At 39.4% G+C, this 18571-nt stretch overlaps 2 protein-coding genes across 2 annotated transcripts in view; both read left to right on the top strand.

Annotated features, from left to right (window-relative positions):
• The first annotated feature begins 215 nt into the window (after window positions 1-215).
• On the top strand, window positions 216-7920 carry LOC108228614 (GTPase IMAP family member 8). The gene is made up of 6 exons (XM_017404197.3): window positions 216-560; window positions 1172-1222; window positions 1355-1966; window positions 2063-2125; window positions 2828-4006; window positions 6470-7920. Exons 1-6 carry the CDS (start codon window positions 542-544, stop codon window positions 7879-7881), a joined length of 3336 nt encoding a protein of 1111 aa, XP_017259686.1. The 5' UTR covers window positions 216-541; the 3' UTR covers window positions 7882-7920.
• Window positions 7921-13266: 5346 nt separating this feature from the next.
• LOC108244532 overlaps window positions 13267-18571 on the top strand; it is a 21131-nt gene continuing 15826 nt past the window's right edge. Inside the window, exons 1-2 of the mRNA XM_037979481.1 lie at window positions 13267-13329; window positions 14865-14957. The gene's annotated coding sequence lies outside the window, so the exon portion shown is untranslated. The remainder of the gene's footprint in view (window positions 13330-14864; window positions 14958-18571) is intronic.

Below are 18571 nucleotides of genomic sequence, written 5' to 3'. Positions count from 1 at the left end.
AGCTCCTCCGGGGGAATCCCAAGGCGTTCCCAGGCCAGCCGAGAAACATAGTCCCTCCAGCGTGTCCTGGGTCTTCCTCTGGGCCTCCTCCTGGTGGGACGTGCCCAGAACACCTCACCAGGGAGGCGTCCAGGAGGCATCCTCACCAGATGCCCGAGCCACCTCAACTGGCTCCTCTCGACGTGGAGGAGCTAAAACACTTCATTATAATAATTTTATTTTATCAAAGTGTGCAGTAAAAAGATGTTTTAGAGAACACCCACTGAGACTGCATTTATTTATTTTCTCCAACCTGTGAGGTGAGACTAAATACTCGTTATGGGATGTTTTGGTCTCAGAATGGACAATATGAGTCTGTAATTTATTAACTACACCTGATGTCTCTGCAGTAAGTTGCAAAGACAGATTCCTCAGGGCTCACTGTGGTCCAGCTGTTGAGGTTTATGAAACATTTGCATCGACAATCTCTGTAAATTAAATTCAGTTGTTGAAACCAGTGTTTGGTTTCTTCAGGCTTCATCTGATGTGACCAACAGACATCATGGCTGCTGCAGCATCTGGTGAGATATAAACATTTTTACACCAAACTTTAAAAGAGACAAGTTTGTGTTGTTATTGTAAGTTCCAAATAGGTTTTTGATGTTTACATTTTTGTATAGTTTTGAATCTCTTTCGCCCCAAACACCAGACTACAGCCACAGTTTCTGACCAGCAGTATATATTCTTCTTCATATTTATTGTTACCTGGAGTACAGTGATGTTTTACAAAGACTTTATATTACAGCACAACAGAGACTGAAAACACCAAGTTAAAAAACAGTGTAGACTTGTACATTTTTTAATTCATGTTTGATACTCAGAATACTTGGTGATCCATTTACTCACCAAGACGGATTAAAATAAGTTTTAAACTTTTTTAACACTTATTTTTGAAGCAAGAATTGTTTATTTTCATTGTAGTTGATTTGTGCAGCACAAATGAATTTAAAAGAAAAGTATTCTGTAATGATACACTGAGAGGACCTGGAAATTCAGCCACACAGGAGTGTAAGATCAGCACTAAAATAGTTAACTAAAATACAAAAAGGAGATTCCTATTTTAACATAACTGTAATGAGACATAATGAGACAATTTACTGTCAACAAATAACTTATATCTCTGTCTTTTCAGATATGGAGCCTCTGAAGCGAAGCCAGAGTTATGATTTTATACCATCTGACCGTGAGTTTAACTGAACTGAGTCTGAACTGTTCTGGAGCTGATTTGACTTCATATTTTATTTGGCTAAATTATATCCTAGGTGTATAATAATAAGTGTTCTCTCAGTTATTGGTCTTGGTTTCTTTATTTCAGTGTCTGAGCTGAGGGTTGTTCTGCTGGGAGGCAGCTGGTCTCAGAGGAACTCAGTGGGAAACTTCATACTGGGATCTGATGCTTTCAAGGAGGTCTTTGACACCTGTGTGAAAGTCAGTGTACCACTGGAGGAGAAAAAACTATCTGTCATCATCACTCCAGACCTGAAGTTTCTGACAGCTGACAAACAGACAGAGTTTGTTAAAGACTGTGAGAAAGCTTCTGAACCTGGACCCCATGTGTTCCTGTTGGTTCTACAGCCTGAAGACTTCACTGAGGAAGAGAAAACCAGGATCTACTCAGTCCTTGAAGGTTTCAGTGATCGATCATTTGATCATTCACTGATACTGATTCTGACACCCAGACAGGGAGGTTCAGTTTTAAATCCTCCATTGAAAGACCTGATCCTCAGATGTAGATTCAGATACTTAAAGATGGAGAACATTGAACGTTCAGAGCTGATAACTCGCTTTGGTCAAATTGTAAAAGAAAACAATGGAGAGCATGTGAGCTATGAGGAGTTTGAAGAAGCAAAACCAACCTTACCAGGTGACCATCAGGGACAGAACGAAACAGCAAAACCATGGACTATGGCTGCTATTAAAGGACTCAGTAAGTGATGAAACAACTCTAAAAGTAAAAAGAAAAGTTTTTAAAAGTGCAAATTGTATTTAATTATACTTATAAAATAATGTTATGTTTTCACAGGTAGCAGTATGATAAATAAATTCCTTTCTGTAGACTCCTTTTGGAAAAACCCTTCATCTGATGGTAAGTTACAACATCACATATTTACTTATGAAAATCCAGACAGACATTCTGAATTCTTCTTTTTCCACAGTTTGAGTCTAAACAGATTAGTTACATACATTCAAAAGGGTCTTTATCAAATTGATTTAGTTTATTTTTAAAGACCTAGGAATTTATAGTTTTAACCTAGAAACAAGACAAAAAGGTAAATTTTGTTACCTAGTGTTATCTGCTTTTATTAATTTAAGTTTAATCTATTTTAGTTTTGTTAAAATAACAGCTAAGCAATTTCATTGCTGGTCAGTGTGGGGACCAAAGAAGCAGCTTTAACTTCTGGGACACCGGTTGGTATAACTGGGTGTTATTACTGCTGACGTTTATAAAAGTTTTACTGTATTTATTTGGCCTTATTCCTGAGTTTTCTGCCCCCCCCAGAAAACATCTAACTTTAGTCACTGGAGTTTCTAAAACCACATTTTGAACTTCCCTGTTTCCTTTTCATGTCTTCCTTTTGTCTGTAAAGCTCTTCTGTATGTATCTCTGGATGAAAGGTGGTAAACATGAGTTCAGTTAAAAAGCCCACAGAGGAAACTCATCAAATCTGACCATGATAGCAAAATGCTGGAGTTTTATTTGCTTTTGAGTTTTCTTGAGTGTTTTTCTGTGATCACTAAAGTTTTCTCTTTTACTCTGTATCATTGTGAACTTCTCTCTGTGTTACAGTTTCAGCATTCAGGATTGTGCTGTTGGGGAAAAGTGACTACAAAAAAACTAAACTTGCTAAATTCATCACTGAGCCTCAAAATGTTCCTCACCAGAAACCTTCATCATCCTGTGTGTTCAGTGGAGAGTGGGAAGGAAGACTAGTAACAGTCGTGAAAACTCCTGACCTGTTCAGTCAGTCAATAGTGGACATCATAAAAGAAGTGAAGAAGTGTGTAACAGTCCACTGTCCTCCTGAACCAAATGTTCTGCTGCTGTTAGTGAAACCTTCAGAATTCACTGAAGATGACAGAAAAACACTGAAGTTCATCCTGAGTTTGTTTGGTCAAGATGCCTTCAAACATTCACTGGTTGTTGTAACACATGACCATGACTTTAATGACCCGGTTAAAAATCTACTCAGAGAATGTGGAGGAAGATCCTACAACATGTTTAGAGAAGACCACAGACTGATAATGATGAGTATTAAAAACATTGTGGACCAGAACAAAAGAAGAAACCTCACCTTCAGAGAAGAGAGCAGCAAACCAAACTCTGACCTGATCAAACCTCCTTTAAACCTGGTTCTGTTTGGGAGAAGAGGAGCAGGAAAGACTTCAGCAGCTGAAGCCATTTTAGGTCAGACAGATCTTCATCCAGCCTCCAAGCCATCAGAGAGTGTTAAACATCAGGGAGAGGTGTGTGGACGTCTGGTTTCTGTGGTGGAGCTGCCTCCTCTGTACGAGAAACCCCACCAGGAGGTGATGGAGGAATCATTCAGGTGTGTCTCCCTCTGTGAACCTGAGGGCGTCCATGTCTTCATCCTGGTCCTACCTCTGGGTCTCCTCACTGATGAAGACAAGGAAGAGTTACAGACCATCCAGGACACATTCAGCTCTCGAGTCAATGACTTCACCATGATTCTGTTCACTGTGGACTCAGATCCTGCAGCTCCAGCTGTTGTTAACTTTGTAAAGAAGAACAATAAGATCCAGGAGCTCAGTCAGAGCTGTGGAGGAAGATATGTTGTTGTCAACATCAAGGACAAGAAGCAGATCCCAAAACTGCTGGAGACTGTGGAAAAATATATTTCTGACAGAAAGTATCTGTGCTGTTATACAACTGAAACATTCACACGTGGCCAAATGGAGAAGAATTTACAGCTACAGGCTCAGCTGGAAACAAAGACCACAGGCACAGGTAAAGATTTCATTGGTGTTATTTTACTTTATATGACTTTGTGTTTGCAGGTCGGGTGCAATGTGGAACAGGTAGTGCCCGAAGTCAGGGACCTTGGCAGTCTGATCCTCAGCTACAGAAGCTGGCTCTCAGGACCTGGAATGTCACTTCTCTGGTGGGGAAGGTGCCTGAGCTGGTGTGTGAGGTTGAGAGGGTACTGGAGGATGCGTGGGAGTTCGCCCAACCAGTCCACATGTGTTTTGTGGACTTGGAGAAGGTGTTCAACCGTGTCCCTCGGGGAATCCTGTGGGGGATACTCTGTGAGTATGGGGTACCAGGCCCTTTGATACGGGCTGTTAGGTCTCTGTATGACCGGTGTCAGAGCTTGGTCCGCATTGCCGGCAGTAAGTCGGACTTGTTTCCAGTGAAAGTTGGACTCCGCCAAGGTTGCCCTTTGTCACAATTCTGTTCATAATTTTATGGACAGAATTTCTAGGCGCAGCCAAGGTGTTTAGGGGATCTGTTTTGGTGGCCTTAGGATCGCATCTCTGCTTTTTGCAGTTGATGTGGTCCTATTGACTTCATCAAGTCATGATCTACAGCTTTCACTGGATTAGTTTGCAGCTGAGTATGAAGTGGTCGGGATGAGCCTCCAAGTCCGAGACCATGGTCTTGAGACGGAAAAGGGTAGAGTGCTTTCCCCAGGTTGAAGAAGATGTCCTGCCCCAAGTGGAGGAGTTTAAGTATCTCGGGGTCTTGTTCACGAATGAGGGAAAAATGAAGCGGGAGATCGACAGGTGGATTGGTGCAGCGTCTGCAGTGAGGCGGGCTCTGTACTGATCTGTCGTGGTGAAGAGAGAGCTGAGCCAAAAAGCGAAGCTCTCGATTTACCGGTCGATCTACGTTCTACCCTCATCTATAGTCACGAGCTTTGGATAGTAACTGAAAGAATCCGATTTCGGATACAAGCAGCTGAAATGAGTTTTTTCCGCAGGGTGTCTGGGCTCTCCCCTAGAGATAGGGTGAGAAGCTCAGTCATCTGGGAGGGACTCAGAGTAGAGCCGCTGCTCCTCCACGTCGAGAGGAGCCAGCTGAGGTGGCTCGGGCATCTGGTTAGGATGCCTCCTGGACGCCTCCCTGGTGAGGTGTTCAGGGCACATCCCACCGGTAGGAGGCCTAGAGGAAGACCCAGGACACGCTGGAGGGACTATGTTGCTCGGTTGGCCTGGGAATGCCTTGGAAAGCGGCTGGGGAGAGGGAAGGCTGAGTCTCCCTGTTTAGGCTGCTACCCCCGCGACCCGACCCCGGATAAGCGGAAGAAAATGGATGGATGGATGTTTGCTTTCAGAATTTTAGTAGAATATTTTTTTGTTTGTCTCTATTCTATTTAATTCAATTCAGTTTATTTCAACATCCCCATTTCAAAACAAAAGTCAGTATTTCAGAAACTGATTTGCTGGGAATAGTTCAAAAAAGAGGAAATATCCAGTGAGCGGGAGATGTGTGGACAAAAAAGCCTTGTTAATATCAGGGGTCAAAGGTTAGACTGGTTGGACAAGACAGAAAAACAGCAGCTGTTCAAATAACCACTGGTTCTAAAAGAGGTCTGCAGAACATCTCTGATCACAACAACCTCAAAGCAGATGGTCACACTTGTCCCACCAATTCTTTCTTTTGTTTTTAATTTGTTGTCTATGTTAAAGTTTTTAATGCTTTTATTTTGTAAGGTGACCTTGTGTGCCCTAAAAGGCACCTTTTAAATTAAATGTATTATTATTATTGGCTTATTACTTATTTGTGTTAACAAGAAACTGAACAGGTGGACCAAATAAATTGGTAGGTGAGTGTATAATAAAATACATTAACGTATAGTGCACTGTCAAACTCAGCTGTCATCTGATAGAGTTAAAATTAAATAAATGTAACAAAACTTTTCATGAATAAAAGTAAAGTAAAAATGTATTCATATAATTTAGAACAACCAGATGGTTATTGTTATTCATTTGGTGTTAAACCCTTTCATGCATGGTGGCCACTGCAGTGGACAGCTATTTAAAAGCCATTTCCTCATATATTTAAAGGTTTTTATGCACACAGATCACTGAAGTGGAAACTAGTGCATTAGTACACTGCGATCTAGTAAAAAAATCTCTAAACATATGCTGTCCACCTGAGTGGACATGTGGAAAAGTTCTTGAAGAAATTAATTTTTTTCAAAGATTATTTTTACCACCGCAAGAAAAATAAAAACACTTTGGGGAAAAAATCCTGGGTGAAGTTATAATTCATGCATGAAAGAGTTCCTGAGGCCTCATCAGAAAGTGGTTTCTTATAATTCATATTACAGCAAACAGATGTTGAGTCTCTGGGCCTGATGAGATGTTTGTACAACATAAACTATGGCATCAATAAATAACTTTTATATCTACAGTTTGTCAATAATTCATAATCATATTTTAAATTAATTCTGCTCTAACTTCACAGACACCAATGACAAGCAGAGTCCAGAGAGTCTCAGGATTGTTCTGATCGGGAAAACTGGCAGCGGAAAGAGTTCTTCAGGAAACACCGTTCTGGGAAGAGATGAGTTCATCTCAAAATTAGCTCAAGATTCAGTGACTAAATACTATCAGAAAGCTCAAAGTGAGGTTGATGGTCGTCCTGTTATTGTTGTCGACACTCCTGGTCTGTTTGACACCAGTTTGACCGATGAGCAGGTCAATGAGGAGATGGTGAGATGTATCAATCTTCTGGCTCCAGGACCTCATGTCTTCCTGCTGGTTTTACAGATCGGCAGATTCACACCAGAGGAGAAGGAGACACTAAAACAACTGAAGCAAGTTTTTGGAAAGAATGCTGAAAAATTTACCATTGTTCTTTTTACAAAAGGAGACACACTGGAGCATGAAGATCTGTCCATTGATGATTATGTTAAAGATAGTCGCAATGATTCATGTAAGAAGCTCATTGCTGACTGTGGACACAGATATCATGTGTTTAATAACTACAATAAACAGAATCGCTCACAAGTCAGTGAGCTGATAGAGAAGATCGACACCATGGTGAAAGAAAATGGAGGCAGCTGCTACACCAACGAGATGCTGCAAGAAGCTGAAGCTGCGATCCAGAAAGAAATGAAGAGAATCCTGAAGGAAAAGGAAGAAGAGATGGAAAAACAGAAGAAGGAGCTTGAAAGAAAACATGAGGAAGAAAAACAAGAAATGAGAAGAAGAATGGACGAACAGAGAGCAGAAATGGAAAAGGAGAGAGAACTAAAAGCTGAACAACTTAAAGAAATGAAGGAAAAAATCAAAACTGAGAAAGAGCAGAGAAAGAAAGACCAGGAAAAAAGAGAAGAAGAAAAAAAGAGAAGAAAAGAAGAAGAAGAACGACAGCAACAGAAGTGGGAGAGAGAGAGAGAAGCTTTGGAGGAAAAAATCAAATCAGAATCAGAAGAAAAAGAAAATATTCACAGAAAACTGGAACAAAACAAAAAAGAGATGGAAGAAAAACTAAAAGACTGGGAGAGAGAAAGAAAAGAGAGATGGGAAAAACAACAAGAAGAGGATGAAGAGAGACGTAAAGAGGAGCAAATAAAACTGAAAAAGCTTCAAGAGGAATTTGAGAAAGAAAGAGAAGAATATGAAAATAAAATAAAAGAAGATGAGAAGAAGAGACGAGAACGAGAAGAGAAGGAGAGGAAAGAACTAGAGGAAAAATACAAAAAACAAATGGAGGATGAGAAGAAGAAACATGAAGAGGAGGCCAGAAAACAAGCTGAAGAGAAATATAACAAAGAACTGAAGTCTCTGATTGAAAAACATAAAAAGGAACTACAGAATGTCAAGGACAAATACTGTTTCTGTTACTTTTGTCAAATCAGGGCTTTGCTCTAAAAAGACGGACATTCAAAGAAGGAAAAACTAGAAGTTTAAGCAGATAACATGAAAAACTGGAGAATATAAAGAACATCAATGTTAAACAAATAATCTGAAGAAAGAAGTTTAAATTAAAAGCGTTCCTTGAAGGAATGCATATCGCCCGCTGCCTTTCAGCCCAAACTGATGACATGTTGAGAAATCAAACATTTGTAGCTGATTTTATCAAACCTTGGATATAAACTTATGTGAGCCGGAGATGGAGACTCCAGTCTGAGACTTGGACTCAAATCCTATTTAAACTTTATAAACAAAAACTTGATACTTGACTCAGACTCGCCCTCTAAAGACTCTGGATTAGACTTGGACTCAAGCTTTGGGACTTGACTCTTGAACAACTTTTATGTGGTGATTTGGCTTTTTCTGGGTTTTGTTTTTGTTTTATTTTTATTTAAGTTCTCTGGTTTGTGTTTTTTTCCCCCTATTTTTAGTTATCTGGTTTTTGTTTTCTTCTTGGTTCATTTGGGTTCCGTCCTCCTCATGTTTTGTGTTTTCAAATTACTCCTCCCCAGTCACCCTCTTTCAGTTCTCCTGCCACGCCCATCTCCACCTGCCTGTGATTGCTCCCATACACCTGAGTCCACTTACCATAATCATCCTCTGTACTTTAAAACCCGGTCATTTCTCTCCATTCCTCGCTGGTCCATTGCTGTTTGTTGCTGTTTGTTTGTTGTTGTAGTTGCCTGTTGCATGTTTCCGTCCTGTTCCTGGTTCCGTTCTTGCTCCCACTCTTGTTCATCTTCTTCTTAGTTTTGATTTAGTTTATGTTTCTATTTGTTTGCTGCCCCGCCAGCTTTTGTTTTGTTTGTTCTTTAGTTAAATAAATTAGTTTCTTTTAAAATGAGTCTGCGCACTGGGTTCATCTCCGTCATCTCCACCCAACATGACATTTTATCTAATCAACAGTGAAAGTAAACTGCCCACCACAGACAAGGATGCTCCCTGTGAAAGGGTCAGGTGATAATCTGCATTAAATAATGTCTGTGTAGCTTTAAGGAGACGGCTTCTTTCTGCCCTCGGATCTAAAGTCACCTTTCTAAACTGTCCTGACTGATTCTTGGTGTTGTTTTGATTTTTAATATCAATTAATATATGCAATTATTCAATGAGGAATTAGTCAAGATGTTTAACATATTTTTATTCCTGTTTTTATGTCAGGATACAACAGAACCTCTTTGAACAGGAGGAGATAAGCCCTTTGGCAGATGTCAGAGTTCAGTGATGATGCAAGTTGATAAACATCTAATCTGGTTTTTCCTCAGACAGATTTAACAATCTGACAGAATTATTAACATCCTTCAGACCAAATTCTAAAGTTAACTCCTTATTCAACTGTTCAAATTCTTGCGCATGTAAAACATAAAACCCAAACCTCCTGTTTAAAAGATTCTTATGTTTTAGATAAACTTATATTCAGTCTTTTTCAGGTCAAAGGGTTAATTGTTGCTTCTAAATAACTTGTTAATTCATATTCAGATCATTTAAAGTAATTACTTAATACTGTTTTATGTTTTATTTTTGTGTTGTGTTGATTTGTTGTTTAATTGTTCATTTTATTTTTTATTTTAATAAATCTTAAAAGGCAAATTTGGTCTCTTTCTTGGTATAAATGTTATGATGGAGGATTCCCTTTAACAGACAGATTCAGCCCTCAGCTGCTGAGATCTGAAAAATGATGAGTGTGAATAAATCAAGTAATCTAATTATAAGGTACAATCAATCTGTTAATGATAGATAAATCTGATCTGGTGTCCCGTTTTAATGAGATTTTAAATACATAGTAAAGTGATATGTGATTACACCCTTCTTGAATTAGTCTAATATAGCTGAAGATTATATTTCTCCTAATGTCTTAACTGCTTTGGTTGGAGTATGTCCTACTTCACTTGTTCTTGTAGAGAAAAAAAGTTAAAGTACCCAGAGACCACAAACCTTCATCAAGACCACAGGGTCATTCAAAAATTGTATGATCCGGATCACCACCAAAATTTATCCATCAATCCATCCATTTTCTTGCTTGGGTTGCAGGGGCAGCAGCCTAAGCAGAGAGACCCAGACTTCCCCCTCCCCAGCCACTTAGGCCAGCTCCTCCAGGGGGGAGGGGGGAGCAAAGTAAAGACGAAGCACCGCTAAGACATTTCCAGGTAAACATGCTCGTATTATCATACTTAATTGTAGAAAAAGTGCAGAAGATATTAGCTTTGAATAAAAGATAACTGTTACATTATTTATATATGTAGTTCATTTTAGTTTCCTAACTATACTTTTATTTTAGATCATTTATGAGACTCTATGGGCTAAATCCCTCTAGATGGGCATGTAACACAATGACTCCTCCAAATCAACAAGATGCCACATCATGTGGTGTGTGCTTTAAAGGTATGTATTCCAGAGTTATACATAACTATGATTTTACAGAAGAGAACTTTACTTGTCTTCAACTTATTGTTTTTAATAAAAACATACACAAAGACAGACAAGACTGTTCACAACATGGAAAACTGTCATGGTTTTAGTAAGTTCTCTGACCCACATGCAGGAAAGCAGTGGTCTGGGAGGTTAGGGAGTTTTTGGATGAATCCATGTAGTTGAATGGTGAAGAACCAGTAGGCATGGTGGAGGGTGGACAAGGTTCAATCACACGATGGAAGAACGAGGTACTAGGACTGCCAGCCAGAGTCTTGTTAGCAGAGAATCTATTGACAATTGGTAAGTAATTTCCAGGAGTCGAGGGAACGAGCTGGAGTGAAATCCGTACTCTCATCAGGGTAACCTTTAGAAGAAAAAACAGAGGGTAAGTATCTCTCAAAAGAGCAAAGGATCAGTACAGGCACCACAGAGGGCTTGACGTTACCACATAGGTTAACACTCAGGTGTTAACTGGCAGCTTGTGATGGGCAGGCTTCGAGCCGTGTACAGAGTAAAAAGGGGGCGCGTCAGATAAAGGCCGCCTCGCACAGTGTCTGCCCCAACAATCACTCCACTCCCAAGACACTAAAGTACCAGATATATTTATTGTCAAATCAGGCCATGACATAAAAAAAAGCACAACCACATCTGACAGTCAATATACATATTAGCAGGATTATTTTGGGTACAAATCAATCAGAACTACAAAGAAACAGTTAAAAAGGGTTCAATAGACACTACTGTTACTAGATGTGGGTTTGACAAAAACTTTATTGTGACAATATTGCATACACTGACTGCTATGGTGTAATATTTTTGGAAGTATGGTTTGTTTAGGTGACAAGGCTGTCACAGTTTCAGTTCAACAGCAGATGTCACTGGTGAGCAATGAATGAAGCACCGAGTAATGAACCTTTGAGCAACGGGCTGGAAAGCCTCACTGCTTCATGAGGCTTCATTTGGCCATCAGTACTGGCAGCAGGCTCCCCATACTCCTCAGTGATTGGCCTTAACTGACTGCAGGAGTGAGCAATCAGCTGCAGACTCTCTGCTCATCGACAACATCTTATGGACAACTGAAGGAACTGCAGAAAAGAATGAGCAGACTCCCAGACCCCAACAGAGAATATTGTATTTAAAAGAAGGAGATGAGGTGAATTTATGGCTGGCAAAGGGAGAGGTCTAGGGAAGCAAGTTTCCAAAAAATGCCATAGTTAAATAATGCTAATGACATTTTGTTTACATTAATTGATAAACTCTGCATTTTAAAGTTTTAATAATAATAAAAGAAGAGGACGTGTTTACATGAACGTGCTGCTCGCTGCTGTAGTGTTGTGTCACTTGTGAACATCGGCAACAGAGAGAGAGGAGTCTGTCAGAGAGAGCAGGGGAGAGATTCGTTCAGTGAATGAAATGCTAATTCATGCATGCGTGCACAGATGATTGGAGTGAGCTGAGGAGTGATTGGTTTGTTAGGACTGTGCTGGAAGTGGCGCTGTCTCACTCACATACTGCATGAATGAACTGAACAATTTAGTAAATGAATCTTTTAAACAAATCGTTTTAATGAACTGATTCTAGAAATTTGATACACTCAAAAGAACTGTTCCCATCACTATTCACCGTCATTTCAAGGTATTTTATTTTACTTTCACTTCTGTGACCTGGTGACGCCTTTAAACACAATGAGAGAATAAAAGTAGTTCTCCTTCAGGGGGTAAAACTTGTTTGATAACCACACCTGAAAATACTTTACTGCTAAAATGCCTGTCGCCTCCACCGACTGAAAGCTGTGTTTTGTTTGTTTGTGTGATTATAATTAGCAAACAAAAATAAAGACTTTGCTGCTGAAATCAGGCCTTCTAAATCCTGCAGGTTTCCCCCCCAGAGGATTCTTCATAATTATGATTTAACACCTTTGACTCTTTTCTTGTGAAAGTGGTGGAAATGGACTCTTTAATCAGAGTCTTAAACAAACACTGAGTGTTGATTTCCAAATACTCTCTGAACTCAGCTGCAGTATCTGTTCTACTGGAGAACAATGATATATTCTGTTTTTATAAACTTAAGGTGTTTAGAGACAGTTTTTGAGGTTAGCACTCAGTGTTTGTGTTAGACTCTTATTTTGAAGGGCTGAAACAGGTTCTGTGAGTAAAACCGTTTTTTCCTCAGGCTTTAGTCTTAAAAACATTTTTTTTCTTCTTCAACATTAAGACTCATTCACACTTTCATTTTGAAACTTATAAAAAAACTCCTAGTTTTCCTTCTGTGTGGTCAAAATACTTCATTATAATAACTTTATTTTCTCCAACCTGTGAGGTGAGAATAAATACTCGTTATGTGATGTTTTGGTCTCAGAATGGACAATATGAGTCTGTAATTTATTAACTACACCTGATGTCTCTGCAGTAAGTTGCAAAGACAGATTCCTCAGGGCTCACTGTGGTCCAGCTGTTGAGGTTTATGAAACATTTGCATCGACAATCTCTGCAAATTAAATTCAATTGTTGAAACCAGTGTTTGGTTTCTTTCAGGCTTCATCTGATGTGACCAACAGGCATCATGGCTGCTGTGTTTTTGATGTTTAAGTTTTTGTATAGTTTTGAATCTCTTTTGCCCCAAACACCAGACTACAGCCACAGTTTTTGACCAGCAGTTAGAAAGAAATTATACTGATGTAGAAATATTCTTCTTCTTCATATTTATTGTTACCAGCAGTACAGTGATGTTTTACGGGGAAGGTAAACAACACAAACCTTTGCTATAATCTTGGGCATACAATTATAAGCGTTTTAGTGTTAATATAGTTTGACTCTGAGAAATAAAGCACTGAGAGACAAACAGGCTGCGTGAACCCGCGACGCCCTACCCTGTCAGGGCGTGCCTAATCAGGTTTTTTAACTAAGAACCTGTTTGACGTCTTCATTATGAGTGTTCCAGATGAGCTGTCTTTGATATTCCTGTCACATTAGTGATCTCTTGACGTCTTTAAACAAGGTGAGTAAATACTATTTAAAACAGCCTATATGTCATATTATTTGTATATCTTGTGTTCAGGATGGATAAAAACAGCCAGCTCGTTACTTTAGTCACTTATTGACATCATTGAATGTAAACTGATCAGAGATTAGACCAACATGATTATTGAAGACTCTATTTGTTTTAGATTCAGGGTGTGGTGTAAAGTACAGACCCAACTGTGTCGGTTCTCTGTAAATTTTATTTCCATTAAAGACAGTCTAAGAAAGTCTGAAGTGAACCAACTCTGTTACCAGGAAGAGGAGTCAGAAAACTTCAATAAGAGACAAAGATACATAAAAATAGTTCATATTGGCTTTTCAAAGGAAGAAATAACAGACATGGGTTTTGTTTTGCTGCATCTCAGAATCTAGAGTTTATTTTTTATTATAAATCCACTTTTATTGGTGCAGTTCTCCTTCAGGGGATAAAACGTGTTTGATAACCACACCCAGAAAAACTGCTGCTACTAAAATGTATATCGTCTCCACTGACTGTAAGTTGTATTTTTGTTGGTTGTGGTTGAGGCTAATCCAATGTGCAGACTTATACTTCAACAGAAATTATTTTTTTTACAAAATATTCAAAACAAAAGGCTGATGAGGCAGCAACTAAAACTACATAACAAACACTTACAAAACCTCAGGGTTGCAAAGACACAAAGAGGCGTGACACAAGGAGAACCAGACAGCACACAGAAGTGAAAATGAACCAGCAAGTAAATGAGGAAGACCTGGTTTTAAACCTGAGGGTGACTGCAAAATGAACACAGATGACTGATTACAAACAAGAGACAGGTGTGGGTGGTTGAAGCAGACTAATAGGAACTACTGAGGGAGAGGGAGAGATGTACACTGCCTGGCCAAAAAAAAAGTTGGCACCAAAGAAAAAGTTACACTCTAATATTTCATTGGACCACCTTTAGCTTTGATTACAGCACACATTTGCTGTGGCATTATTTCGATAAGCTTCTGCAATGTCACCAGATTTATTTCCATCCAGTGTTACATTAATCTTTCGCCAAGATCTTGCATTGATGATGGTAGAGTCTGACCGCTGCGCAAAGCCTTCTCCAGCACATCTCAAAGATTCTCAGTGGGGTTAAGGTCTGGACTCTGTGGTGGCCAACCCATGTGTGAAAATGATGTCTCATGCTCCCTGAACCAATCTTTCACAATTGGAGCCTGATGAATCCTGGCATTGTTATCTTGGAATATGGCCGTGCCATCAGGGAAGAAAAAATCCATCGATGGAATAACCTGTTCATTCAGTATATTCAGGTAGTCAGCTGACCTCATTCTTTGAGCTCATACTGTTGCTGAACCTAGACCTGACCAACTGCAGCAACCCCAGATCATAGCACTTCCCCCACAGGCTTGTACAGTAGGCACTAGCCATGATGGGTGCAACACTTCACCTGCCTCTCTTCTTACCCTGATGCACCCATCACTCTGGAACAGGGTGAATCTGTAAATTAAATTCAGTTGTTGAAACCAGTGTTTGGTTTCTTTCAGGCTTCATCTGATGTGACGAACATACATCATGGCTGCTGCAGCATCTGATGAGATATAAATATCGACATTTTTCATAAAACTTTCAAAAGACAGGTTTGTGTTGTGAATTGAAAGTCTTTTGCATCACACACCAGACTACAGCCACAGTTTCTGACCAGCATTTACAAAGAAATTTACAAAGAAATGTAGAAATATTCTTCTTTTTCTTTGTATTTATTGTTACCTGCAGTACAGTGATGTTTTACATGGACTTTATATTACAGCACAGCAGAAACTGAAAACATTGAGTTCAGTAGACATCATCATGGGCACTAACACAGACCATGTGTTAGTTCCTTTTATATGAAGCTCACATTCTCTAAAATTAATGGACTCTGTACTATATTCTTCCGCAATATTAGGGATATTGACATAGATATGTTTAGTTTCATGATTTTACTTAGGTTATCCTATATCTCATTTAGATTATACATGACTGATGGTTTTACTTCTGTATTTCTATATCTATTCTATTTCATTTAGATTATTTTAGCTACTATTTTGACTTTCTCAGCTCATGCTTAGATATGTCTGGTTTTGTGATTTTATTTAGATTATCCTATATTTTATTTAGATTATACATGATTGATGTGTTTTTCTTTTTTGTGTTTCATTATGTACCTACTGTATTGGATTCTGTTTTTGTTTCTGTTGTAAAGCGCTTTGGATCGCCTTGTTGCTTGTTACATAACAAAACTCTCATTTCTATCTTACCTTATCCTGACACCTCTTATATGCCTGATGATTTTGTTCACTATTATAATACCAACCTGTAAACTCTTTTAAACTCTTTTGCCCCCATCAAATCCAGGACAGTTACTTTCACACTCTCAGCACCTTGGTTCATTCCTACACTTAGGGAATTTAAGTCTAGAGGTTGCCAAGTTGAGTGTTTGTACAGACAAACTGGCCTCACTGTCCATAAGAATATGTATATTAACCACATTCTTTACTATAAGGATGCCATTAACACTGCCAAAGCAACTCGTATTTCCAACCTAATCATAAATAGTAAAGGTAACACCAAAACCCTTTTATCCATTGTTAATAACAGCACACAATCTCCCAATTTCTTCTCTCCCCATCTTCTCTCAAGTGACTTTTGTAATTTCATTATGTCTTTCTTCAATGACAAAATAGATAACATCCATAAACAAACAGTCCTGAATACAAGTGCTTCCATATTCTTCACTGTCCCCATCATCTCTTCCCCCTCCACACTGTCACAGTTTATTCTGCCTTCAGTTGCTGAAATCTCAAATTTGGTCCATAAATCTAAACCCTCCACCTGTAGACTAGATCCCCTGCCTACATCCCTGGTTAAAGCTTGTTTCCCTTCTCTCATTCCACTAGTAACTTTGATCCTATATTCTTCTCTGACTACTGGCATTGTTCCCTCTTCATTTAAAACAGCAGACATCATTTCGATCATTAAAAAACCTGGTACTGATCCTATTGACTTCAATAACCAATGCCCAATTTTGTATCTCCCATTTCGTTCAAAAATACTTGAGAAAGCTGTTGTCAGGATTCTGAACTTCTTCTAAAGTGAGCAGCTCGGCGTCAGACAGACACGGGAGACCAATGTAGCAGGAAGTGAGTTTATTTTACAGTGAATCGGGTATGGTGAGGTAATAACAGGAACCAGGACCTGGAAGCAGAGGACGTGGTGAGTTTCGGGTTTGCTTCGGTGACAGAACAGGTAAGTGTTATAGGACTGATTTCCAGGTGAGAGTTCTTACTGTGCGAAGAGCGATCCACAGCACGGAGGTGAGTATAGGAGGTGAGTATTTCCCAGTAGCAGGTTAGCAGATTCTCCAGGAGGCAACAGGTAAGTATCCCCTTTTTAGGCAGGCAGACAGGCACAGGCAAACAGGTTGGTAGCTTATCCTCGAGGCAGGTTTCCAAAACAGACCAGACTGGATCCACACAGGTCAGGTTGTCCTAGGTAGGTAAAAAAAACACAAAAAATGCAGAAAGCTCAGGAAGAGTTCACAAAGAGAAACTAGAAAGTCTCTAAGGCTCAGCACTTTACCACAGAGGCAAAACAATGCTCCAGCGCTGGTCTGGTTCCCACCACGGCCTTAAGTACCATCTGTCTCCTGATGAGCCTGATCTGCCACAGGTGTAGAGGGAGTGGGGAAGAGCTGCCAATCAATTGCCAAGACGGCCCACCAGGAAATACAAAATACAAAAACCTCCAGAATCATCACAGCTGTTGCCTCTCAACTTCACTTTCATCTTTCCGATAATAACCTGTAGGAGCAATTTCAATCTGGTTTTAAACCCCACCATAGTACTGAATCAGCTCTAATAAAAATCACAAATGATCTCCTCCTACTTGCACCTGATTAAAGACTTTTAACTATTCTCATCCTTCTGGACTTTGACACAATTTCTCATACCATCCTCATTGACAAACTCATCTCAATTGGTATCTCCCACACACCCCTTCCCAGGTTTGTCTCTAACCGTTCTCAGTATATCCAACTTGGTCCCTACTCTTCCCAACACTTTTCTGTTTCCTTTCGTTTACCACAAGGCTCAGGACTTGGCAATCTTCTATTTATCATTGACCTCCTTCCCCTTGGAGACATTTTTAGAAAACACAATATACACTTCCATTGTTATGCCAATGCCATCCAACTCAATATCTCATCCAAACCATCCAATATTCCACCACCCTCTTCCCTTTCTGATTGTCTCCAGGAAATCAAATCCTGGTTTTCCTCCAGCTTCTTGAAACTTAATAGCAATTAAACTGAAGTCCTCCTAATTGACACTAAATCTATACTTAGTAAAATACACACTTTTCTCATTACCATTGATAACTCCTCCATCTTCCCATCCACTATGGTGAAGAGTCTGGGTGTCGCTCTAGACAGCACTCTTTCATTCCGATCACATATTAATAACATCACATGCTCTGCTTATTTTCATCTCAGAAACATTAATCGCCTTCGTCCCTCTTTCTCTTCCCATACAGCTGCCATCCTTGTCAATAGTCTTGTTACCTGACGTCTTGATTACTGCAACTCCATTTTGTATGGTCTCCCCCAAAAAACTATTCACAAGCTACAACTCCTTCATAATTCTGCAGTCCAGATCATCACTAGGACATCTTCCACTTAATATATCATCCCGTTTCTACAGCATCTTCATTGGCTCTCTGTTCACTACCGCATTCAGTTCAAAATCCTGCTTCTCACTACACATAACCTGCCACTTTCCTATCTCTCAGAACTCCTTCATGTCACCACACATTTCCATTCCCTCAGGTCCTCTTCTGCCATCTGTTTCACAGTGCCTTCAGCTGCTCTGCTCCCCATCTTTGGAACACACTTCCCCCTGATCTTCGTAATATTCAGTTACTTTCAATCTTTAAATCTAGAATTAAGACACATCACTTCAGAATTCCTTATTCCATTTAATATCCATTTCTTTTGTTTTATGTTATGTTTATTGCATTATCATACTTCTTTTTTTTTTTTTTTTTTTTTATACTTTATTTTTAATTGTCAGATTTACATTTTTATACAGCACAAAAGTTTACAGAGATAAGTAAAAAACACAAAAAGAACAACAAACGACACTCAGAACAAATAGGTCACCAAGGGAGGGATACAGCGAAGCAAAATACCTAAATCACACAAACTAATTCGGCAAAC

This window comes from Kryptolebias marmoratus, linkage group LG1, assembly GCF_001649575.2.
Source record: "Kryptolebias marmoratus isolate JLee-2015 linkage group LG1, ASM164957v2, whole genome shotgun sequence".
Classification (NCBI taxonomy): domain Eukaryota; kingdom Metazoa; phylum Chordata; class Actinopteri; order Cyprinodontiformes; family Rivulidae; genus Kryptolebias; species Kryptolebias marmoratus.
The sequence above is the reverse complement of the archived record's forward strand: the minus strand, read 5'-3'. Positions and strand labels throughout refer to the sequence as shown.